This window comes from Sorex fumeus, unplaced genomic scaffold, assembly GCF_029834395.1.
Source record: "Sorex fumeus unplaced genomic scaffold, SorFum_2.1 ptg000029l, whole genome shotgun sequence".
NCBI lineage: Eukaryota > Metazoa > Chordata > Mammalia > Eulipotyphla > Soricidae > Sorex > Sorex fumeus.
Window position 1 is genome coordinate 17,953,104 of NW_026606086.1, and position 25,670 is coordinate 17,978,773.

At 57.8% G+C, this 25,670-nt stretch overlaps 1 protein-coding gene across 3 annotated transcripts; it reads right to left on the reverse strand.

Annotated features, from left to right (window-relative positions):
• Positions 1–1,633: 1,633 nt before the first annotated feature.
• Positions 1,634–24,623, reverse strand: CSNK1D (casein kinase 1 delta). Of its 3 annotated transcripts, none has more exons than XM_056115482.1 (10): positions 24,214–24,623; positions 20,001–20,111; positions 8,236–8,384; positions 7,879–8,107; positions 7,583–7,753; positions 6,965–7,113; positions 5,865–6,036; positions 5,393–5,532; positions 3,836–3,936; positions 1,634–3,122 (listed from the first exon to the last, which is right to left on the reverse strand). In XM_056115482.1, the coding sequence occupies exons 1-9, from the start codon at positions 24,287–24,289 to the stop codon at positions 3,865–3,867; spliced, it is 1,269 nt and encodes a 422-aa protein (XP_055971457.1). In that variant the 5' UTR covers positions 24,290–24,623; the 3' UTR covers positions 1,634–3,122; positions 3,836–3,864. The 3 variants fall into 3 exon arrangements, with proteins under 3 accessions (XP_055971457.1, XP_055971459.1, XP_055971458.1); XM_056115484.1 differs by having other exon boundaries at positions 3,836–3,897; positions 24,214–24,622; XM_056115483.1 differs by lacking the exon at positions 3,836–3,936 and having other exon boundaries at positions 24,214–24,622.
• Between the last annotated feature and the right edge of the window lie 1,047 nt (positions 24,624–25,670).

Here is a 25,670-nt window from a genome sequence, read left to right on the forward strand (position 1 = left end):
GAACCATGCGGTTCCAAAGTAGACCTGTGGTGGAGCCAAGTGTCAAGGTCACCAGATGCCCACACCAGGACCCCCACGGCTGATCCCCCCAAGCACCCAGTGGGCTGGCTCAAGGACCTAGAAACCCATGCTTCAAGACAACATGACTTTAATCAGAGGCTGGGCCGCAGAGCTGGCTGATGGCCTGAGCTGCTAGCCTGCTGCCCGCTGGGGTACCCAACATGTTCCTCTTGCCTAGGGCATGGATCCGTCTGCATCTTGGAGAGCCGATCAGAGCCTGGGAGGGGCAGCACATCCCAGCCGGGGCAGTGGCTGGACCTGGTCACTTCACAGGGCTGTGCATGTCTCCATAGCAGAGCCTGAAACATGCATGTGTGCACCCTGTTGGTCATGTGTGTTTAAAGTAAACCATCCTCTGCCTCCGTTTATTCACCCTTGGTTGGCTGACGCAGCAGGCATCCAGTTCACTCCCCATCCTCCTTGTCCAGCCTGCCTGCCCTGTGGCCAGCGGTGGCCTGCCAGGTGGGGTGCCTGTCAGAGGTTGTCGGGGCCGCCTCAGTAGGTGGTGCGTCGTGGGCGCTGGGGGCGGTAGCGGGCCCCCTGACGGAAAGATGGCACGTCCCTGCTCCTCTGCAATGAAAAGCGAGCGAGAGCTGATGTGGGCCAGGCCAGCACCGTGGCATTCCCCCCCATATCCCCCACCCCATAGGCTTTATGCAGCCTCCTGCCACCCCTGGGGACAGGGGCCAGACATGCCCGCTCCCTTCTCCCACATGCCAGATGCTTGGGGTCTTGCTTCCAGAACCGGCTGCAGGAACTTAGGCCAAACACTCCCTTGGCCTGTCAGATCACTCTGAACGGCTCCTGCTCCTTTGAGACCTTTCTCCTATGTACCCACACTGCACCTGCCTGATGGCCTGGCCCCAGGTGAGGGAGCTATGCTGGCCCAGGGACCCCTGCCCCCACCCCAGGAGCTGCGCTCGCTTTAGGGATCCCCCTTCCCCAGAAGCTGCACTTCACGGCTGTTCTCAGGCGAAGTGGCCAGTGTTCCCTGGGAGTCGCCAGCTTAGGTGAGCCCCTGCCCACTGCCCTCTGCCCTTGTCACTGGGCCCAGGTGTCCCTGCACAGCAGAGGTGCGAGGCAACACTCAATCTGAACGGGTAAAGCAAGCAGTGGTCTCTGTCCACCAAGCTCTGGCAGCGCCCTAGAGTAGCTCCAGAAACAGTGACCTTGCGGGAGCTCGAGGCCAGGCCACCCTCCTCTCAGATAACACTAAGGCTGAGGGTGTGCCCAGGAGCAGGGTGGTGCCCTGGGGACAGGACTCGCCACTGGCCACTGCTCACTGGAACTTGGTCACGCGTGGCCTAGCCATCATAAGCCATGAAGTCCCCTGGGCCCGCCACTGCTGGAGAGGGAACCCAAGGCCATGAGAAAAGACAGACGCCACTGCCCGGCACCTGGAAGGGACACGCCTGAGCCGCACTTTCCCACATACCCGCACGACCAGACCCTTGGTGGGCTGGGCATTTCCCGGCCATGCCCAGCAAGGCCAGGGCAGGCTCAGCCCCACCGCCCTGAAACAGGGCCAGGCAGCAAGGCCCCTCCACGGGCGCGATAAAGAGCACACGATGGGGAGGGGAGAGGCGAGTCGTCGAGTTTATTATTTACACGATGGGAAGGACACAGGCTCAGCGGGCGCAGAACACGCAGCCCAGACACGGGCCCCGACGCATGGGCTGTGCCGGGTGGGTCAGATGCAGCGTCCAGCTGCCCATAGGCTACTTGAGGACACGGCCCTAGTGCACAGCCCAGTCCCAGAAGGGCCTGGGCTCCAGGCAGACATGGCGACAGTGAGGCCTGCAGCTGCTGACCGTCTGGGGGAGCAGGTCACGGTGAAGGCCTCAACAGTGCCGTGACCACCCAGGCCTCTGCTGTTCCAGGGTCGCAGTCCTGTCCCCTCCCCACGACCAACACCTGCCCAAGTGCGCAGTGGTCAGCTGAGGGGCCGGAGTGCAGCTAAACGGGCTACACAGCCCACAGGAGTCCTTGGCCAGCGCGTCCAGCAGGCACCCCGCTTCCAACTGCTGGCTCTGGGGATGAAGGTGCCCACAAATGCACACAGCACCACTCCTGTCCACGTCCTCCACTGTCTCACCGGACGCCGCAGGGTCAGCGCACCCATCCTGGTTGCACATCTGCACGGGTCTGGCCACAAAGCCCCCAGACGCCAAGGTAATGAGGCAACAACTAGTGGCCAGGTCAGTCCACAGGGCGCAGGCGTGACCAGGACGAGCAGTCTCGTGTCCTCCGATGGACCTGCTGTGATGACTAAGTCCGAGGCTGCGGGACGTCACGGCGCTCAGGCCTTCGGCTCAGGGTGGCCAAGGGAGAGCAACGGCCAAAACCAGGTAGCGGGTCACAACACACGCACGCGTACACACGCACACATGTGCGCACAGGCGCGCACACACACGCACACGTGCAACTAGACGTCGAAAGAGAAAAACCCTTCTCCACAGGGACCACAGGACAGACAGAAGCACAAAGCGCAGATCAGCCCTCTCCTGCCCGGCGCCATCTGCGCGGGAACTCCACTGGCGTCTTGGTTTCAGGATTCTTTAAAGTCAACATCTTTCTCAAGACCGCGAAACAGACAAGAAAGAAACAAGAAAAAGACAGGGTTCTTTACACAGATTTAAGCCAGTAATTTTTAGCAAAATGATACAAAACTGTCTTAACCAAGTGGAAGTCGGAAGTTACAGCAGACTCGTCGGGGAGCGGAGTGCCGCCACGCAGGGCTGACCAGCTGCGGAGTGGGGGCCACACTCTGCCATGTCCCGGCCCTTCGGGGCCGAGTCTGCGCGGCCTCGGTGGCAGCGCCCGGCGAAGGCAGCGCTTGGAGTCTGTCTGGTTTAGTTTGTGTCTGTTCCCCCAGGGGTGTCGCTGGGTGGGTGGCCTGGAGAGTCCCGGTGTTAACATCCGGCCCTAGACCGGGGGCGTGCCACTAGTAAGCCACTGTAACAGAGTAGATCAGCCATGCATGTCTGCCCTTCACGGGACAAGCAGAGTCCTCACCGGTGCACAGCAGACTGAAGACCGCTGGAAGCCACCCGACCTGGGATCTGTCGGAGCCAAAGCACAGGACAAGGTCAGAGTGAGGCCAGGACTCGCCCTGCAGGGGACACGGAGGCTGCCTGCACCCCCCCACCTCTGCAGAGGTCCCTCTGGGGGCCAGCAAGTGTGCTCAGCAGGGAGCCGGGGAGGGAAAGACATGCAGGCGGGAAGCCGAGAAGCTTGAGAACGACCCGAACAGAGTCCAAGCAGGGAAGACGCTCCCGGCCCTTCCTAGAAAGTGACCTAGCGTGTGACAGAGAATAGTCCACCGAGGCCTGGGGACACCCCCGTGGGGGGAGATGTGGAAGATGGTGCCGCAAGGAGCTGCAGAGTGTGAGACAAGAGGGCGCCTGGCCGGGTCCCCCAGCCATGCGCCAATGGCAGCGGAGCAGGGGGCAGTGGCTGGTGGCTGACAGACGACAGATGCAGGGACGCGGTGCGGGCAGAGACCGGAGTCGAAAGAAAAGCCAAACGAGGACAGAAACCAATGACGAGAAGAGAGCAAAGCCAGGACGGCAGAGACCACCAGAAATGTCGCACAGCAGAGCCAAGCGCGGCCCACACAGCTGAGCACACAAAGGCTCCCACACGGACGGGCCTCCACAGACTGCTGCCCTGCTGACACAGCTGCCGGGGAATTCCCACGCGGGTGCCTGGCATGCAAGGCCCTGTGGCAGCGGCGTGGGGCTCCCCCCCGCAGCTGTGCTGTGAGCACACTCACCGGTGCTGCCTTCCAGCGGGGCCGCGCAGCTACTTGCCGTGGTGCTCGAAGGGAATGCTATTCTGAGGTGGGAGAGACAGCTGTGGTGAGGCGGGCCGGCCCTGTGGGGACGGGTGCTGCTCACCTGCTCGACCAAGGCCATGCGGGGCCAGGGATGGCCCGAAACCCTGGCACCACCCCCTCCGGAGCTGCCCACAGAAAAGGCACCCCTCACGCCTCCCACGTGGAAAGGACCTGGTCCTGACAAAGGGCAGCCTGTAGAGGCTTGTCCTCCTGGACCCAAGTAAGACGCAGATCTGACTGGGAAGCAGGGATGGAGGGAATCAAATAAGCCAGCAGGCTGTGGGGACCAGAATTCTGCTGGCTGGTCAGCGTGCTCCAGTGGGGAAGCCCTTTGCCACACCTTGGTGCCCGGCTGATGCCCTTAGCTCCCAGAGGAAGAGGCCAGATCGCCAGTCTGGGATGCAGGACTCCGGCCCGCACCCCGCGTGGGGGGCCAAGAGATCAGGGCAAGAGTGCTGGGCTAGCCCCCTAACATCTGCCTCAGCTGTCTCTGCCGGTGCAGGGAGTGGCATGAGACCTCTGGGGCAACGCCTAGGGGAATCCCCAGAAGACCGAAGACCTGCAAAGTTTACCCCAACAGGAAACACTCCCACAGAGACTCTATGGAGACCCGAGCCTCGAGCTCCAGTTCACCTCATGTTCCCTCCCAGGAGTTTAGAGAAGGGAGAGAGAGAGAGGCCTCGCAGTGTGGGCCTGCCCATCACAACTCCCTAGCACGCAGGGCCCAAAGGTCCTGCCTTATCTTCAGTGGCCAAGCCTCATGTGGACCGAGTCTAGCCTGAGTCCAGCGTCCTTGGGCTGTGGCCCTGTCCGACATGTACAGGGACCGAGGCAGCTGTGATCTGGCCTAACAACTTGGCCAGAGGCTCCCAGAGTCTGTGGGGAGCCTGAGTTCTATCTGTGGGGGCTGCAGCCCAGATCTAGTCAATCCAGGAGAAAGTGGCAACAAAGATGCCCGCGCCAGCAAAAACACAAACAGATGAAAAGAGCACGGCCCTAGACACGGGCACTCCCTCTGCCAGGGCTCGCTCAGCTCAGACACGGCTCTGGCAGCCGAGCCTCCCACAACACGAAGAGACACAACCCAGGCAACAGGCACAGCCCACCCACAGGCTCTGGACTCAACACACTGTCCCCAAAGAGAGCGGTCTGCCGAGCAGACTGAGGGGACAGCGGGCGTGAAGAGCTGCTCCCACGGACCAGCAGTGGAAGCTAGAAGGATGATGGGGCAGACGGAAGGCGGCACTGCGGGGCGGCTTGTCCACAAGAAGCCGCATCCAAGGATGGCAGAAGCGAAGACCCTCACGTAGGCAAGCGCTGGGCACCAGGCTCCAACAGGCCCAGTGATCAGCGGCAATACCCACTGCACAGCGTCTGCCCACAAGAATGGGGAACGAGGGTGCCCGCCACAAATGGGGGGCGAGGCCAGTGGCACAAGAAGCCGGTCGCCACGCTCACAGCCGGCACAGAGCCCCGTACTCTCGGGGCGCGTACCTGTGAGGTGGACATGCGGGAGGTATCTTGTCGGCCCGTGAGATCGGATGAGGAGATGTTGACGGGGGCGCCGCGGTGCAGCCGCATACTCACTTTCCGCTCTCTTTCCATGCCGGACACGGGCCGAGGAGAGGTGTTAGCTGGAGGGAGGAGACAGGTGGGGCTGAAGCGCAGGGCAGGCGCACGGCCGTCAAAGGTGCCCGCGGTACTCGTCATGCTGGGGCCGGGGGTTGTGGGGGAATGTGGCCACGAGAGACGCCGCTGCAGAGAGCGAAGAGCAGAGAGCAGGGAGCAGCTCTCCCGAGACCACGAGCCGGGCCTGATGGCCTCCAAGAACAGACCAGACTAGGGACGCCACTGTCCCCCTGAAAGGTGCCTCCTGGCTCAGCTCGGAGCCAGCTCCTCTGGGTCACACAGCCGTGGACCGTCCACTGCGGGATGCGGCATGAGTTGCCGACCCGGGACCACTCACCGGTGTGTGAGGTAGGGGTGAGGGGGGTGGGAGGAGCCACTTCCTGTGTCCCCCTCAGCCGGCCCGAGGCCGTGGAAGGGAGGCCACGGGTGGCTGGGTTCCGGGAGTGTCTCAAGCGCTCCTCGCGGTCCCGGCGCTCCCGCTCTGCATCATCAGCAGCCCGGCTGGCTCCCTGAGGAGAGAGGATGAGACCAGGCTGAAGCAGGGGCTTACGGAGCGCCCGCCACTATGGCACGGGGGCAGGGCTGCAGGGCGCGGTCTCTCTCTCCAGGGCACCAGCCAGCACGGCAACCTGGCCTCTCCTCCGTCCTGTCCTCCCAGACGAACACACAGGGACAAGCAGCACCCTGGCAGAGGGGGTCCGACACACCGACCGTCAAGGGGGCCTGGAGCAGGAAGGAGCGGCGGCACTGGGCAGGCTGAGGAGTCTAAACAGAGCCTGGACCTCCCAGCCCAGGGCGAAGAGTGTGCGGAGGCAAGCCCTGCTCGGGCTGGTGGCGACAGCAGGGGCACGGCTGAGTCTGCGGGCGACTTCCGATTCACATGCTTGGAGACCACGGCGTGGCCAGGCCCGCCTCTCACTATAGGCCCTTCTCGAAGGCCAAGAGCCCTGCCACATGGAGGCAGCTCCCCTCCTGGTCTCTGCAGAGCTGCAGGCTGCCCTGCCGGGTTCCCGCACCCCGATTATCAAAGAAACAAAAGCTCTGTAGAAGGGGATTCTGGCCGCAGTCAAGAGGACATGAACTTCCTGCGTTAGAAGGCACAGACTCAAAACACACACACACACGCAGGCAAACTGAACTGGGGCCGCAGGAGATCAGGATTGGCCCCTCCTGCCCACCATCCGGGTCACACCCCTCTCAGAATCACGACCAGTCAGCCTTTCCAGTGACGCCAACAAGTGTCCCTGGGCAGGAGCCAGGTGCCCTGTTCCGGGCTGAACAGCATCTGCGTGTCTCGGTTCGCCCGCTGTGGATTCCTCCTCTGGCCCATGGTCCTGCCAGCGAGTCCCAGGGCAGGAGGCTCCAGCCAGAACCAGCCCGGGAGGAAGAGCGCATCCACATGCCCAGAGAACAGGCATCCACGTGTTGTGCACTTACGAACTTGAGCATGTTCCAGTCGAACACGTAGTCGTAGGAGAAGCCCTGCCGGTGGAAGAGGTTCCGGAAGAGCTGGCGCAGGTACGAGTAGTCGGGCTTGTCGTCAAAGCGCAGCGAGCGGCAGAAATTCAGATATGTGGCAAACTCAGCTGGAAAACAAAAACTCCACACTGACTAGCAGTGCCCTGACCACGAGCCAGGGCTGCTGTCAGCCTTACCGTCTCCTGTGGCATTTGTGGGAGACCCATAGGGTGCGAAACCCCACCCAGGAGAAATCCAGCAGCAAAGGGGGCCACGGGGTTCCTCTGTCCCTCACTGTGGGGAACACGAACACTAACAGGGCAGGGTCTCCCCCAGCTCTCCTTGCTGCGGGGACCACGGACACTCACAGGAGCTGAGGCCTCCCTCCATTCCTTGCTGCGGGGACCATGGACACTCACTGGGGTCGGGGCCTCCCTCCATCCCTTGCTGCGGGGACCATACTCAACTGTCCCTCACTGCAGGGACCACGGACACTCACAGGGGCCAGGGCCTCCCTCCGTCCCTCTTTGCGGGGACTGGATATTCACAGGTTACAGTCTCCCCCCGTCCCACGCTGTGGGGACCGTGGACACTCACAGGGGTAGCCTTTGCACAGCACTTCGATGGGCGTTGACATTTTCTTCTCGCTGATCCTCTCATACTTCTGTCGCTTGGTGGCGGCCTTCAGCCCCTGCCAGGGCAGGGAGCCCAGGTTGAAGTACATGAGCACATATCCCAGTGATTCCAGGTCGTCCCTTCGAGACTGTTCTGCAGAGAGAAGGGGGCTGGGTCAGACAGACAGGCCTGTGGGGGCAGCCACACCATTTGGCCCCCAGGACACCACAGCTGACTGACCTCTGCCCCCAGGGCTGACGGGGCACCCCGAGACTCACCGATGCCGAGGTGCGTGTTAATAGAAGCATACCGCGCTGTGCCGGTCAGGTTCTTGTTCTCGCGGTAGGGGATGTGCTGGTGGGTGCGGGCGTCCCGATACTTCTTGGCCAGCCCAAAGTCGATGATGTACACCAGGTTGCCTTTCTTCCCCAAGCCCATGAGAAAGTTGTCTGGCTTCACATCTCGATGGATGAAGTTCTTCGAATGAATGTATTCAATACGACTGATCTGGGGGCAGAGAAGCGATGGCAGGGTCATACCCAGGCAACAGCCCTGGGAAAGCAAGGGCCCAGGAGGCCTGCATACACTCCCTCGGGCAGAGTCAGCAGTACCCGGCAGGGTAGGGCAGTGCTCACCATCTGGTCGGCAAGGAGCAAGACGGTTTTGAGGCTGAACTTGCGGGAGCAGAAGTTGAAGAGGTCTTCGAGGCTGGGCCCCAGCAGCTCCATCACCATGACGTTGTAGTCGCCTTCCGCCCCACACCACCTGATGGTGGGGATGCCCACTGCAGGCGAGAGTGGCTCTCAGGCAGGGACTCATGCTGACCAAAGACCCAATGCCCCGTATCACACTCCGTCTCCCAGCTGTAAGCATCTGACAGAGTGGCACCCACCCAACTCAGGAACTGACAGCCCCGACACGCACATTCGCTCAGCTCTGGCCTTCTCTGCCCACTTCGGAACCAACACTCAGCCCCCGACTCCAGCTGTGTGTGCCTCCCAGGGCTGGGTCATGAGGGAAGTATGGGAAGGGGTGGTGGGGAAGACGGGATTCAGGAGACAGTCCTAAAGTGTTCTGCCAGCCCACGTGTCCCAAAGGACACCTCAGTGTTGCTGTGGACCAGCCTGGGCCGCCCACCCGGCCCCACAGGTGAGCTCATGTCAGCTGTGAGTCTCTAAGACACTTACAACCAAGAAGTTCCCGGACAACTGTCCCCTGCCTTTATACCTATGAACTAGGAGAAATAGAAATGTTTGTGGCAGAAATGACCGTTTTGTTTTGATTCATGATCACACCCAGCAGTGCCAGGAGCCTGGGGTGTTCGAGATGGAACTCAGGTGCGACGTGCAGTGCTCTACCCCAGTCTCAGGCCGGCCTGCATCACTCTGGGTGCGTATCTGGGCCACAACTAGCAGTGCTCTGTGCCAAGGTCCCTCAAGCAGGCTTTGGGGACCCTATGGGGTGCTGGGATAAAAATCAGGGTTAGTGCCCTGCCCCCATGCTATGTCTCTGGTCCCTGTGCACTGATTTTTTCATCTAGTATTTTTCATTTACAGAGACTGGAAACTGAGGAGGGATGAAATGCTCATAAGAGAATGGCAGACAGGCAAATGCCTGGCTGGACTCAGGGCATCAGTGAGCCCAAGCTTCACAGCATGAGGGTCTGGCCCTGGGCCGTGGCCATTCCAAGGTCAGCACTACACCGACCCCCACCCTGTTTCTTGGTCTGGTTCTTCACTGACAAGTGCTGAAGAAGCCTTCTCATTCCAAAATAAGTCCAGAGGGGGTGCTGGAGATAGTACAGCCAGTAGGGAATTTGCCCTGCATGCGGTCGACCAGGGTTCAGCCCCCATATTGTCCCTTGAACCCCGTGAAGAGGGATGCATGAGCATAAAGTCAGGAGTCAGCCCTGAGCAGCCAGGTGTGGTCCCAAGACACACATGCACATACGCACATGCGCACGCATGCATGGAACACCCAGCCATTTAATCTATCACTGGCAACAGGAAGTGTCCCCAGTGAGATCCCAAACTCGGACTGCATGGCTGCATTTTTTGTTTGGAGAGCAGCGACACCAGTGTTGGGTAACACTGGTTTGTCTTTTTCCGCCCCGCGCTACAGGGAGCTTAGGTTTATTGAGTTACTCCCATTAGAATGCTCCCAAGCCACACGCAATTCCATCAGGCACTCCCAATTCTATATTGTTTTTCTCTTTTCTTTATGTCTTTTGCATGGTTTAGCAATGTCCTTCTTGACTCTGAATAATATTTACTCCTGGGCATCCAGATTTACTTGACTTAAGCTTCAGTTGCCCTTACTTTCTAACACCCCCAAAAGGAGGGTCCCAGCAAGGGACTTGGGTAGAACCAAGGCAATCAATAAGCTACCCTGGCATCGAAATGGGACAAGCTAAGCGCCATAAGAAGTGTAAGAGCATGGTCATGGAACAAACTCTGTCATGACTCAAAAAGAAGTAACTGAATAAGGACCCTGCTGGGGTTAGGAAAGACTAACGTGGCCCGAGGACTGTAGTCTGGGATATATAGCAAGATGTCCCCAGGAAGAGCACCTGTAAGCTTAATACATCTCCTACTGTGTTCATACAAACTGACTAGAAATATTATTCAGTATGATTGTTTAAATGGATTACTAGCTGAGGAATAGAGAAAGCAATACGTCCTTAGAGTTAATCTAGAACTTCTACTTCTGAAGGTGTGGCTTTACATCTATTTATTGTTACGATAATGTTCAATCCCACCCATACGAACCCCCACATTTCATGATTTCTACATAACTGCTCTGTAAATTATTTGGGCTGGAGTGATAGCATAGTGGGTAGAGCGTTTGCCTTGCACGCGACCAACCCGGGTTCGATTCCTCCATCCCTCTCAGAGAGCCTGACAAGCTTCCCGTGGCGTATTCGATATGCCAAAAACAGTAACAAATCTCACAATGGAGGGGCTGGAGTGATAGCACAGCGGGGAAGGCATTTGCCTTACATGCGGCCGACCTGGGTTTGATTCCCAGCATCCCATATCGGTTCCCTGAGCACCGGCAGGCATAATTCCTGAGTGAAGAGTCAGGAGTAACCCCTGTGCATTGCCGGCTGTGACCCAAAAAGCAAAACAAACAAATCTCACAATGGAGACATTACTGGTGCCCACTCGAGCAAATCGACAAACAACAGGAGGACAGTGCTACAGTGCTACACTGTAAAGGATGAAATAAAATGGTCACTGATCACAAACCAGAATGTGGCCCATTCCTTCATTATCTGTCACCATTGACTGGCCTGGGGAGGCCATTCTCGGCCACTGAATGCATGTGTCACGCACCCACACTTTGAACTCACAATCAGAAGCCAACACAATAAAGGTTTTCTTCTTCATGTGCATGAGCTGATCCCTTCCACCAAGGAACCATTAACCCAGAGGTTAGGGGGCACCTCACAGGTTTTCAGAGTAATGATGGTTAAGGTTTGGAGCCAATGCCCCAGAACACTGATTCCATTGAAGTACTTTTGTTGTTGACACCAGCAGTCATAAAAAATTCTTGCTACATGGGGCTGGAGAGATAGCACAGCGGGTAGGGCGTTTGCCTTGTACGCGGCTGACCCGGGCTCGATTCCCAGCATCCCATATGGTCCCCTGAGCACCGCCAGGAGTAACTCCTGAGTGTAGAGCCAGGAGTAACCCCTGTACATCGCCGGGTGTGACCAGAAAAGCAAAAAGCAAAAAAAAAAAAATTCTTGCTACATCTTACAAGCCTCTTGTATGTGGGTTGCACAGTCTGAACCCTCAGGGTCGATACTGCGATGCCCACACCTACAGAGCCTTGTCCTTGTTCACTTCTCATGCAGCCACAAAGCCCGAAGCATCGCTACATGGAGAGTGCTGGCATCAGCACTGGCTTGGGCTCTCCAGGGCGGTGTTCCTTTCCTGCCCTGCACACATACAACCTGTCCAGAGCACTAAGGATCGAGTCCAGTCGGAATGCAGCTGAGAGCTCCAGAGATGGGCGTCCTGGGGAGCAACTCAGTCCAGTGTGAGTTCTTGCAGGGAAATCCCCCAGGGCCTCGCACATGCTGTCCCCAAAGACATCTCCATGGTCAAGGATCCAAGATGCCATGAGCATGCTGAAGAACGGGCTGGGCTTTGTGAGCTGCCCAGGACTGTTGACTGACCTGGGCTCACTGACCTGGGCTCTGTGAGCTGCTCAGGCCTGTAAACTGGAGTGACGTATTACATCCATCCGCAGGGATGGAGTCTGGTGTCCGGCCTGTGCAGCCATGGCCGGGACTCACACTCCTCTCACGACAGGCTCATGTACACTTGTCTGAGCATCACCAGGATGCTGGGGACCAAAGCAAGTGTCAGCCCAAGTTATCTGGGGTCTCACATTTTTTTTAAATGACGCAACATCCACCTTTGGCCTTGGCACCCCTAGCCGACACTGAGAGAAGGGAAAGGGGCACACTGCAAGCAGATTTTGCTAGTTTTGCTGGGGGCCTAAGACTGAGAATGAACCCAAACATCTGCTCCCCAAATCCTGCAACTGTGAAACAAGAACAAAGACCCTTGAGAATGTAAGAGACCGGATCCAGATAGTACAGCAGCAAGGGTGCATGCCTTGTATGTGGCCAACCAGGAATCTCCAGCACCCCATGAGGTCCCCTAAGCTCTATCAGGAGTGATTCCTGAGGACAGCCATACCAAAGGGTGCACGGCTCAGCACTGATCACCTAAACCCCAGGATAAAGGGCAGATCATGCAGCACTGCGAACACCAAGCACGAGTTCACCTGGGTCGCTCCGGTGGAGGCCAGGGGAGAGCAAGCAGAGGCATGCCTAGGGATGTGGGCACACGTGCTCACCGTCATGGTTACAGATGGCAGTGGTTTCACGAGACAGCCACTTAGCCAACCAGGGAAGCTTAGCATATAGTCGCTTGCTGCAACTCACTAAAGGGGGGCCAAAATCCAAATGTGAGGGCCTGGGAGAGGGTTTAAGAGGCTGGACAGTGTCCCCGGTACCCTCGGCTTCCTAAGCACCACGTCAGCTCCCAAACAAAAGCATGTCCAAGTTACAGTGGGTGGCTCTGCCCTGTGCTGACATGAGCCTGGAGGGGAAGGAGGTCCACAGAGCCTACTGGTGAGGTGACAGTCCCTCCTCTGTCCCCACAGCACCTGGCTGGCCTCTGGACATCTGCATCAGCTCTTTTAGTATCACAGCAGTCCCCTGTCAAGTCTCCATTCGGACAGGCCAGACTGCAGTGTGCATCTCTCAGACGGACACAACGGGTAACCCATTGGGGAAGCTAGCAGGGAACCGACCCTCTTCTCTTCTAAGGTTATTTGATTCTTGCCTGGACCACCCAGGTATCTGCAGGCAAGTACTCTAGATTCAAACATCTGAAATAAACCCGGACACCCCTCGGCCTGCTCTGTCCTCAGTCCCCTGCCAAGTGCCTCTCTCCCCTTCTGGTGAGTGTCACCCTCCCTCCCAGCCGCTCTGCAGCCCAAACTGAGCCAGGAGCTGGCCAGCAGGTGGGCTCACTGTCTAGGCTGTGGCGTGTGGCAGCCAGCCTCTCTGCTTGGGGAATTCTCACATCAGCTGCCAAGCTCCAGCTGGGAGGGTGTGGCAGTCCTGGAACCCCGAGAGCCACTGCCTGAGCCTCACTGAACTTCCCTTCCTGCAACGTTCCTAGCCTCTGGCAGCACAGGAAGGCATTTCGAGCACACAGGCCTGGCCTGCCTTAAGGGTCACTCCTGCATACCCACAGCCCTTTGCTTTCTGCTACAAAACAGTCCTGGCCCTGGACTACCTAGAGCCAAAAGCCAAGTATCTGGAGGTGGTGAGGCTGGGGGTTGGAAACCCAATGGGCAAGATGACACAGGCCTCTGCTCTCTCAGGCACATGTACCGCACACCGAGAGCCTGGAACGGAATCTCACGTTGAGTGGTGCTGAAGGGCACAAGGAAGGTATAAGCAGGCCACTGTGGAGGGTATGCTGGGGCCAAGGGCTGGGACCAGTGTGTCCTTTCTAGGAGAGGTCAGCCAGATCTCTGAGCCAGAGTGGAAGATGGGCAGACCCACAAACCACTGTACTCGCGGAGGAGCTGCCCTGCTTGTGACAGGAAGCTCAGATTGTCGTCAGCAATGGAATGGGCTAGAAGTCTAGCTGCTCCCCAGGGCACAAGGCCCTGTGCCAGTGTGTGTGTGAAGTGTCCCCCGTCCTCAGCCTACCGAGAAGGGCAGATGTCCTTGAGCAGGTAACAGGCGGACCCACCCCAGATCGGGCTTTCAGGGAGGCTGGATACGTGTGCAGACCTAAGCCGTCCAGGACAGGCCCGAAGCACCCAGGGCTGCCGGGTGCCATCTTGGTATGTAGAAACCCTTGGTGCAGGTTCTCTGCTGGGAGAGTGCCTGGGACTTGGAGAACAAAAGGAGAAAGGGGCTCCAGGGAGGGCTGATAGGATCCAGGCTGGACTGAGGCCGAGTGAAGGAGCACTTGCATGTCAGGTCTCCCCAGCTGCTGTCCCGGTCCCCAGGATGGTCATTGGGTGGCACCACATGGCCTCGTTTCTGTATGTAGATTGTGTCACTGTGTTCTGGGGTTTTTCTGTTTACAACTTTTTTGTTATTCAGAAAAAAATAGCCCATCCTTGACCAAAGGTTTGGCACCTGGTAAAGCACATGAACAGGTGTGGGGCTGCCCTGGTAAAGATGGGGTCCTGGAACATTCTCTGCTACCCAATCTCCTGTCCCAGACTAGACTGCCCTAAAAGCTAAACCCTGCCTACCCCCTCATCCAGCACCTTTCCCTACACAGCCATGTCCACTGTTTTTTCTTCTTCAGGCCACTCCTAAAGGAGGAACCATGTGGTGCAGAGACTAAACTCAATGCAGTGCACATGCTCCAGCATCTGTCTGCTCCCTGCCCGCCTTGGAAAGCCTGAAAAGGATCCCTGCCTCACAAGGCTGTCCTGAGTGGGTTGGACCTGCCTCTACACACACCCACACACGGCTGTCCTGAGTGGGTCAGGCCTGCCCCTACACACACACGGCTGTCCTAAGTGGGCCGGACCTCCCCCTATACACATACATACACACACACACACTCTCTCTCTCTCTCTCTCTCTCTCTCTCTCTCTCTCTCACACACACACACACACACACACACACTCACACGGCTGTCCTGAGTGGGTCACACCTGCCCCTACAAACACACAGCTTTAACTAGATTGCAGAGCACAGAGAAGCTACGTGGAACGCATCCAGGAAGGAAGGTGGGTCTGGGAACCAGGGGAAGACGGAAGGGGTCTCGAGTCACTCAGGGACTATGTAAGTTCTGGACTATGTAAGTTCTAGAAAGTTATGTCATCGTGGCCATAGCATAAGCAGATACACATTTTAATTTTACCTTTATAGTCAGAAATCAGGGCATTTTGTGGATCTTGAACTGGAAAGAGGGGAGGGGTATTTGTGACCCCTGAGGCCAACACTGGGGAGGACCACTGTGCCAATTGTCCTGCTGGCACACCAAGTACTTCCTTCCCCACCAGCAACACACATTAACCTCTTTCCCTTGGAAAAGTCAGTATATAGAGGCTCATTGGTACTAAGAGAGACAGTCTGTAACCAACTGTTGGAGAGAGAAAAGAGACTCATTCTCTATTTGGATATCAAGTTAAATTGGATCTAGCCCATTCATCCTCTGGGCTGTGTGAGAAATCATGTCATGTGTGCTGGACTTCGTCTTCCTTTTTTGACCCTGATCTTTAGTTTTCCCCAACTTCTGTGCAGATTGGAGAGCGGCGCCAGGATGGAGATGGCAACCTCGGTGGTCCAGAAGGAGTCTCAGATTATACAAGTGGAGAAGAATACCTCTGCCTCACCTACACAGAGCACCTGGTGTCACTCTGCCCAGCTACACAGTCACCTGTACTGCAGCACGCAGACCACAGCGCTGAGCAGCAGAAACCAGAGCCCAGGGCATGACAGAGAGTCCGTCAGTAAGAGCAAGGCGCCAGAAGCCAGCCAGGAATTCTCAACATCAGACTAAGAAAATGGCTCAGAGCAGAGCACACACCAGGCAAGTCCCAGAGCCTGGATCAAATCCCAAGCACCAAATGGCCTCCTGAGCACCACAGGAGTCTCCCCCCACCCAAAGAGAAACAAACAGAAAGAAATGTGATATAGATAAAAGACCTCCCTAAAAAACAGCCACCGAAACCAAAATGAAAGACTCTCAGCCACTAAAACAGGAGCCATGGAAGCCGCAGTGACAGCACAGGGGGTAGGGTGTTTACCTCACACACTTTCCATTCGGGTTCGATCCTTGGCATCCCACATGGTTCCCTGATCACCACCAGAAATGATTCCTGAGTGCAGAGCCAGGAGTAACCCCTGAGCCTCACCGGGTGTGATCCAAAAAGAAAAAAAAAAAAAAAAAACAGGAGCCATGTTGGCAGGCCTGCAGTCCTCACGAATGCACAGCAGGCCTCCCCCTTCATGCAGGCGCAGCACAGAGAACAGGCAACCACCAGAGTTCTCGGCTGGGGAAGAAGGCTCTGAACTGCTCTGCCCTCTGCAGACCATACCCTCCCTGAGTGGGGACACCCCCCCCCCCCCCCCCCCCGTCACAGACTGTCACTGACATCAGGCACCCGGGGTCAGCAGGGTTAAGGGCAGCACCCAGCATGCTGCCCGGCCACATGACTCGTGGCACCAACAGTCCCATCTATCATTAGGACAGGCAACAAGCTGCCTGGACTGTACCGGGTGGTTCTCAACACTTGATATGCTTATGGCATCCAAAAGCAGAAAAACGTATCCTTAGAGCTGAAAAACTGGGAGCCAGGACCAGGTAAATTCTTTCTATTTTTGATCTGTGAGAAATTTCAATATAAATATGGGAACTTGCATGAACTCAACATACAAAGAGCTTCAGCAATTCAACCTTAAGACAAATGTAAATAAAACTACCAGATGTTTCTAGACACTGTCATTAGGGTTTTTTTGGGGGGCAGTTTTCTTTAATGGTGAACCTAGTATCTAGATAGGCAGCTGAACTCAGCTTAGAAGACCCCCTTCCAGGCAACAGCCAAGGCATCAGAGTAATGAACCACTGGTCTTCTCTGTCAGGTCTGACAAAGATGCTGACCTTGACCTCGCCTAGGTCAGCTCCTACACTGCCTCCTGGTCTGGGCCATGCACCAGGAGCACACGTGAGTGGCTGTCAAAGACACTCTTCGTGGCTGACTCCGTGGTCAGAGGGAACCAGATGAGGGCACAGCGGCTACGCCTGCGACTCTAGGTCGCTCTTCTGAAGGCACACAAGTTGTCCTGGAAGCCCAGTCTCAGAAGATGGTGAGATGAGACCTTCCTGCACTGCCTTCGTGGCCTTCAAAGCGTTTACTGTGGCTTCGGCTTTGGGTGGAGAAGGGACTGTCATCTTGACTTTTGATGCTTCTTTGTGAAAATTAGATTTTTTAAAAACGAACCCGAGTAGGGTGACAGAGCACCAGAAATAGAAAGCCAACACGGGTCAGAAAGTTAGCTCAGAGGGCTAGAGTGCAGGCTTTGCATGAGGAATCCTAGGCTCGATCCCCAGCACTGCCTGGTTCCCCAATTACAGAGCCAGGAAAAGCCCCTGAATACCACTGAGTATGGCCCCAAACCAAAAATATATGTAAACAAATGAAAACCCACTTGGCCAAGGCATGGGAGGACAGCAGATACTGTTCTCCCCCGCACTGACCTTTCAAGCAGGAGGTGCTCGGAGTGATTACAGGAGACTAGGCACCAACTCGAATGTTCTGTGGTTATGAACCATTTCCCAACAAGCAGCTCTGGAGAGGCAGGAACTCAGCAGGGAGTGACCAGACACTTCTGAGTGACACTGAATGATGTGGAGCAGTTCCCATGGTGGGGGTCTCCCCAAGGCTAGAGACAACTGAACCCTTAGCACAGAGCCCTGGCCCAGTGATTTGATCCGGAAGGAGCAATCCACATCCTCCTCCTCCCAATGCCATTCATTAGTCCTGACACAGAGTTCTCCGCTGGGCCTCGCTGTCTGCCTCGGGGTGGGAAGACCACTCAGATCACCTTGTAGTTCTGCCTGAAGATTCACACTTTCTGATAGTCAGTGTCTGGGTCAAAGGTGCCGCTCAGCGGGAGAGCAGTTTCCTGACTGTGAGGCCCTGGTTCAACCCCTAGCACCGCAAGACAAAAACAAAACATGGTGTCTACCCAAGTCCTAAGCCAACACTGCCTGCTCACTCTCATCTGCCTCTGCTATTTCAGTCGTTTATCTGCAGTCCAACCCAGATAACATTCAGGTTCTGCCTGTGTCCTGGAGAAAGTGCTGTCCTTTATTCCGGACATGAACCTGCTGACACCCACACACAAGACTCTTGTAGCAAATGTGACACTCTTGTCATAGCTGACACTAAAGTGTCTTTCACACCACACCTCCCCAGGGCAACCCGTCCGTATAGCCACTGCCTGCTCGGTGAGAACTGCCACTCTACCACCAAGAGCCACCACGGCCCCTGCTTCATGTCCCCTTTCCAAAGGCATGAAAAGCCACCCTCCAGGTGATCCACAATTCAGCCCATGAAAAAAGGTGTGCCCAACACCTGCTGTCCTTCCACGAACAATACTGCCCACAGCTGCCCGAGATGTGGTGCAGGAGATGGACAAAAGCACAACTGGTGGGGCTGGAGCGATAGCATGGCTGGTGGGGCATTTGCCTTGCACGCAGCCAACCCGGGTTCGATTCCCAGCATCCCATATGGTCCTTCGAGCACCGCCAGGAATAATTCCTGAGTGCATGAGCCAGGAGTAACCCCTGTGCATCGCCAGGTGTGACCCAAAAAGCAAAAAAAAAAAAACCCACCAAAAAACAAACAAAAGACAAAACAAAAGCACAACCAAAAGGCGCTTTTGGTGAAGCAGACTCCTACACCGGCAAGCCCACTCAGTCCGAGCAAGCTCGCACTCCAGCAAAACCAACACAGCAGGAGTGAGCACGGGGCTTAGGGCCTTTGCCCGACTCAATCCCCAGCACCACATAGTCCCCAAGTGCTCCCAGGAGTAACCCAAGCACTACTGAGGGTCACCCCCACCCCCCAAACTACTGAGATGCCTACAGGGCTGCAGAGGGAGCAGGCCATGCCCAGGAGCCCCGCTGTTCACACCGGATGACACCTTGGGCTCAGCCAGTTCCAGCCCTGTATGAGTGGGGGTTCTCCCCACAGCAGCCCCTCACCCCCGTCTGTAAGAGAGCTACTCCTTCAACCCCGGTAAGGCTATTTTTTTTTTTTTTTTTTGCGTTACACTCGGCAATGCTCAGGGGTTACTCCTGACTTTGCACTCAGGAATTACTGCTGGTGGTGCCTGGGGGACCATATGGGATGCTGTGAATCGAACCCAGGTTGGCCGCGTGCAAGGCAAAAGTCCTACCCGCACCCCCGATAAGGCTATTAAACTTGGCAACTTGGACTCTGCCAGCCCAGGCTCTTCCCCATTAAGGACACCTCCTGGGTCCCTGCAGACCCGCTGTCCCTAGCACCAATGGCACCCGTCCTCTGTAGCAGCAGGTCCACTGGCTCTGACCAGTATCAAGTTTTCATTTTGCCCTGTCAGTCAGCAGCTTGTAGCCCTGGCTCAGGCAGCCTGGGACAGATGGCACCAGACAGCCCTCTATAGTGACTATTTGTGCTGTGAAGATACTGTCACCTAGACAGAAGAGCATCAGTTCCCAGCAGCGGCACAGATGAACTTGTGTTTGTGGAGGGAAGACAGTGAAGTGACCAGTCGTCCCTGCCGACAGGATGACGGACTCTGGGGTCACATCTTCCTCCGCCAAAGCACTGATCTACGCCAGCCCCGTATGGAGGCCCAGTGTGACACTCCGGTTCTTTGGGGAGCAGCACGCATGCACTTCCTGATCCTGCACATCTTCAAGACTCTGACATCACCCATAAACCTTCTCCTGCTCACGAAGTACTGGGAAGTCCAGAGAATTCCAAAAGTGATGCTCGGAGCAGGTAAGGGTTCAAAGAGCAGGCCTTGTACTCATGGCTGGGCAATTTCTGCGGAGCAGGACAGCAACTGAGGTGGCAGAGAGCAGGTCAAGAGCTCAACCTGCTGCTTCCCTACAGAGTGACTGAAGGGACCTCCCCACCCACACTGTGAGAGCATATATGCGTGCATAAATACACACAGCTGGGAGCAAATGGCACGATGACAGATACGCACCATGAGGCAGAGAGCTAGCGAATTCAAGAGTGACCCCGCCGTGCAATGGTGGGGTGTCATGGAGGTTCACACCACCTGAGCAGAGGTGCAGACCTCCCCACTCCCTGGTCCCCCACCACCAAGTAAAGCCTGTACCTCCTCCCTGCATCATCTTGTAGATTTTGCTCTCAATGTGGAGCTGAGGGTGTTTGGTTTTGACACATTCAAGCTTGATGGCAACTTCTTCTCCTGCAGCAATGTCCGTACCTGAGCAAAGAAAGAAATCACAAACATTAATCACCAGGCCTCGGCCACTTAATTCAACATTTCAACACGCTGAGGAACAATGAACACCAGCAAACCTCCCCAGGAAGGAGCCAACAGTCATAGAGGTATCTGTTCTCCTATGAAATGCCTTCCAGGTCTGATGGACAATCAGCCGGATTTCCCTTTTTCAAACAGGAAGTCTTCAGAAAGTCTTTTCTTTGGCCACACTCCACAGTGCTCAGGGGACCAAATGGGATGCAGGGATCGAATCGGGTCAGCGGAGTGCAAGGCAAGTGCCCTACCCACTGCACCATCTCTCCAGCATCCAAAAACAGGAAGTCTTTGATGTGTAGAAATGTCTATTTGGGTCCATCACCCACATCCACATGTCCTTACTCTGGGCCCATCACTCAAGGCAGGACACTGCAAGGCCTCTTTGTAGGCCTCAGTCTATGGTCTGAACCTACCCGTCTGTCTCATCTACAGAGGGAGGGTTCCACAGGCCTCTGCTCCTGGACCCTCAGTATCCCCATGCAGCCTGAAGGCCAAGGTGGGTGCTTCTGGGGCCTTCTCTAATAGACCTGAACTTCACTCGCCATTAGCCATTAGCAGTCTGTTCCTGCACGCACAGTGGACAGTCAGGCTTCTCCCTGGGCTGGGTGCCCATGGCACTGCGAGGTATCGGTCCATCAGGGCACCCACAGGGCACTGCAAACTCTCCCTCCTAGGGACAAAACATCACTGTACTGCTCTCGCTGCTGTTTTCAAAACGCTATACATTTATGTTCTATGACCTGTCCCACTCCGTGACTTGTTGGTTTTGGGCTAAAACAAGCAATGCATCTACTACCTCCTGTTTACTAACCTATGAAGGTTTCTTGGTTTTCTTTCCTTCTTTTTTTGGTTTCTGGACCACACCCAGCGATGCTCAAGGCTTACTCCTGAATCTCCTCAGGGTAAGATTCGAGGGACCCTATGCAGTATCTCGGATCAAACGCAGGTCAGTTGCAAGCAAGCAAAGTGCCTATCCCACTGTACTATCTCTCTAGTCTCCAATCTCTGAACTTAAAGGTAAAATAAGAGCTGTAGCAATGGGGCACAGGATCTGCCTTTCTGCACTAAGGAACTGTCGGCCTAACAACCCCCATGTTGCCAGGATTCACATAAATACTCCAGTCTGCCCCAATGCTGTGTACTTTACTGGGGGCTGAGGAGACACAAGACCCCCAGTGAGATCCCTTCCAGTGGTGCAGTGCATGGAGAGGAACCCAGCTCCAGCAGCAGACAAGCCACACAGGGGATGGAGCAGTGGGCAAAGCACCTGGCCGGTCCCTGTTCCATTAAGGAGCCACAGAGCTAAAGCCCCCAGATTTCCAACGAGGTCAGTGAGTACAAGAACCACCAACAAGCTGCCTGCTGATATTCACATGCTCAGTGACCACTCAAGAACAAGAGAGGCAAGCCCTTTCAGTCCCCAGGGCATGTGGCCACTTCAAGTGGCCTGGCTCAGGGCTGGTGGCCAGGACCGAGGCTGCACAGAAACGCCCACCACCTGATCACTGCTGTGGCCCTAGAGCCCTCAGAGAAGCTCTCCTCGCCAGTGTGTGTGGAAAAGAGACAGGACAATGGGAAGATGTTCTTCTCATCCTGCCTGTGTGCAGACAGAGCAACCTGTCCTATTTCCAAGTCTCAACAAGAAGTGACTGCAGGCAAACGCACGGGGCAATGGTAACCGAGCTTGAGTTCCTGCTAGGACCTGGAACTCTGACCCAAACTCGAAGCCAGCCCAGGAACATGACTCACACTCTCAGTGACATCAGCAACAGCCCGACCGTCACCCGGGCCAGGCAGTGGGCCTCCACGGCAGCAGTCAGTGGCTCCCACCCAACCATGTCTCATCCCGCTCTTCTGTGACCAGTGACGCTAATGCCTGACAGACATCCCTACAAATACAGGTAGTCGGGAGAAATGACAAGAGACAAGGGCCGGAGCGACAGGACAGGGGAAAGGTGCTGACCTTGCACATCAAACCCGGCTTTGATCCCAGGCACCCTATGTGGTTCAAGAACCACCAGGAGTAATTCCTGAGTGCAGCGCCAGGAAAATCTCTGCGCATCCCGGGGTGTGGTCCAAAAAACAGACGAAGGAACAAACAACCCAACAGGCAATGCTCAGCACGTGAATTCCAGCCTTCTATCAGGGGCCCCGCGGAATGGAACCAGAGGGGCAGAGACATGCACATGCCTGACTTCCCGGCAGCACACGTTCCCGAGCACTGCCAGGATCGACTCCTGAGCACCAAGTTGGGAAGAGCCCCCAGCACCCATGGGGGTACGCCACCACTACCAAGAAAACCATGAACTAGCTCTCTGCAGGCCAGAAGGTCCCCGTAAGCCTGAGGGCACAAAGAGCAGAGCTGGACATGGTGAGCTTCCATGAGACAAGAGGACAGGGTGCCACTCTGGCAGGAGTTTGTCCATCTCCAGGCATCCGGAGAGCAACACCAAGCAGCGGAGCTTCGAGTTCTTCTGTACACCAAGCATACATGACACCAAGTATCAGAGATCACTGAACAAAGCCCAAGTCAAACTTCTTTACAACCCTGCACCACTGCCCACGGCAGACATGTGCCACCAAGTCTAGTCCTCAAAGTGCCTCCAGTCCACAGCGGCCACACACAAGCCAGGAAGGAGCCAGTGACAAGCTCTGCCAGCAAGGACCATGGCCGTGACATGCAACTTTCTCTCACCCACGGGGCCCCGTGCACCTCAAAAACACAGGTATCCCGTAGTCGACGCGAACGTGGAGACCCAGCCCACCCCAGCAACTCAGGAATCCTTCCAGATCTAACAGACGCCACTGAGCTCTGGGTCCCCACTCACAAGCCAAAGCACAAGCAGCATGCTTTGACACTTCGCATCTCCCGCATCTCCCAAACAACTTTAGCTCCCAGGCAGCTCCCAGGCAGCCCCCGCGGGCTCCAAGTTGAGTTTCCCTTACAAAGACACGAGCCCATCTTCCAAGCCACGTTAGCGCCCGAAAAGTCACATCCCCTGAGCTGGGCGTGCAGAGAGACAGATGGTGAGTCAGCTCAACCCTGACTTATCAACAAAGAGAAAGGGAAGACCTGGAGCAGGAGGGCGAAGGTCACTCTCCGGGCGAGTGTGAGAAGACAGCGAGGCAGGACCGTGACTCCTCATCACATAGAAACGCGCAGGCCACAACCCGGAAGGAGGCCGGGGCTGCAGGAAGTGGCCCACCGGCGCCGCTCCCAGGGCCCAGCCTGTGCCAGGGAAGAGGCGGCGGGGGGGTGGGAGGGAATGCAAGCACCACACACCGGAGTGTCGCTCGGAAGGGGCGGAGGGCCCGGCGCCCGCGGTCGGCGCCCGCCCGGAGCGCGGCTGGCGGTGGCACGCACGGACACCTGTGGCCGCACGGCCCCGAGCCAGCACGCCAGGCGGGCCGCGGCCACACCCGGACTCGGGGCCCCCGCGCCCCCCCCAGCCTCGGGCCCAGCCCCCGCGCGGCCCCGGCTGCTCCCCCAGGGCCGGCGAGCGGGGCCCGAGTCCAGCAGGTCCCAGAGGCGCCGCAGGACCCCCGGACCTGCCTCTGACAGCGGCGCCCGCAAAGCCCGGGCTGTCCTTGGGGCCTGACGCCGGTGCGGGCCCCTCCGGGCCTTGTCAACGATCGCGGCCCTCCGCCCCGCGCAGGGTCACTACCGGGGGTCCCGGCGGGCAGCGGCGGGGCCGGGGGGCGGCGGGGCGCGGCAGGCGGCCGGGACACGGGCGGGGGACCGGCACGGGCCGACCCCCGACAAGATGGAGCCCGCGGCCAGGGGGGCGGCCGGCGGTGGGGCCGGGCGGGGGGCGGGCGCTTGGCCGGACCCCCCGGGGCGGCCGCTCGAGCCCAGCGGCCAGCGCCCTGGAACAATGAGGCGGCCCGCGGCGGCCGCGGAGCCCCCGGCGCCGCGACCCCCGGCCCCGCGTCCCTCGGCCGGCGGCCGCCCGCGCCCCCGCCTTTGTCTGCGGCAGGTGCGGGCCGGGGGTCCCGCTCCGTCGCGGCGCCGTTTGGGGGGCGGCCCCGAGCGCGGGGGACGCCTCACCGAGATAGATGTCTCCGAAGGAGCCGCTGCCGATCTTGCGGCCCAGCCGGTACCTGTTCCCGACTCGGAGCTCCATGGCGGCGGCGCGGCCCGGCTCGCTCCGACCCTCCCGGCCGCTTCCTGGGTCTGAGCTCCGGGAGGCGGCGCCGCTGCTGCCGCTACTGCGGGTCGGGCTGCCGGCTCCGCCCCCCTCACGGCCCCGCTTTCACCATCGCTTTCCGGCCACCCCGCCGCTCCCAGCGCCTCAATACGGGGCGGATGGGACAGTCCGAGCGCCGCCGCCCTTGCTCCGGGCCCCGCCGGCCCCGCTCGCCCTCTCCCCGCCGCGGATGGACTCGGATCTTCCGGGCCTAAATCCCCCTTCAGCTGCCTGAAGGAGCCGCCGCCATGGCGCTGTGACGTCACTTCCCCTAGCAACCCGACGGGGCGGGGTTTCTCGGGGGCGGGGCGCCAAGGGGCGGGGCGGGGCGGGGCGGGGCCGAGCTGCGGAGTCTCGGGGCGGGGTCGCCCAGCCGGGACCCAGGCACTCGCCGCGCCCCGGTCCCGGAAGCGCCCCCCCCTCCCCCCCCCCCCCCCCCGTCTTCGTTCGCCCGGCTGAGGACCTGCGCGACTTACACCCGCCCAAGGAGTCCCCATTTGCAGGAGGACCCGAGTGCCCGGAGAGAGGGACAGGGCTGGCACGGAGACATGCCCGCGACTCCAGCACCGTTCAGCCGGAGCGGCACTTAGAGACGCTCGGGGCCTGACGTGGAGGACGTGGCCCCGGCTGCCCACCCCTCTCCTGTGCCACCCGCCTGCGGACAGCACCCCTGTCTTTATCTAATCCGTCTCGGTCCTGAGTGTTCTTCCTTGCAAAGAATGCTGAAGATAGGCAGGCCAGATTCAAGGGCCTGCTGGGCCAGGCCGAGACCCAGGGAGGGCCAGGAAGCAGCCGTGCATGGCTATCGCTGGACATCAAGCGGACTTACTGCTCTGCTCACTTGCAGAGGGGTCAGCCCAGTTTCTCAGCTTGGGATGGGGCTGGGTTCTGGTAAACTAGTAACAACCATGGTCTTGTTGGCAGAATTTACCAGCACACAGTGCCATCCCCTTTCCCAGACACCACAGGGCCAGTCGGGAGCAGAGGCCTGGCCCCCACTCTGTGATCACCCTCTCAGGTCCGTTCTCACAGGGCAGCACAGTGAGCTGGACCTCAGGTCTCCAGGGCTGTGCCAATTTTTTCTTGGAACCCTCCAGGATAGTCATCGCCAGGGAACAAAGTCCCAGCTTCCTTTTGCATCCTGGTTGAAAGCAGAGCCTGTTTGAGAGGCTGCCACTGAAGCTATGACCTGTCCTGTGTGCCTTGGTTTCCCATTTGGGAAACACACTCTGTCCTGCTTGGACAGGCCTGGGGAAACCCTGGGAGCAGCTGTCAAGGCCAAAAGCTGAGGGTCAGCGTGGAATCTACTGCCCTTGAC

What these genes read in the sequence shown, in the direction of transcription:
- CSNK1D (XM_056115482.1), bottom strand. Translation starts at nt 24,289, where the DNA reads ATGGAGCTCCGAGTCGGGAACAGGTACCGGCTGGGCCGCAAGATCGGC. An exon ending in TGCTCCTTGCCGACCAGATG is followed by an intron (nt 8,108 to 8,235) that starts GTGAGCACTGCC and finishes CTCTGCCCCCAG; the next exon opens with ATCAGTCGTATTGAATACAT. An exon ending in GCTGTGCAAAGGCTACCCCT is followed by an intron (nt 7,114 to 7,582) that starts GTGAGTGTCCAC and finishes TTTGTTTTCCAG; the next exon opens with CTGAGTTTGCCACATATCTG.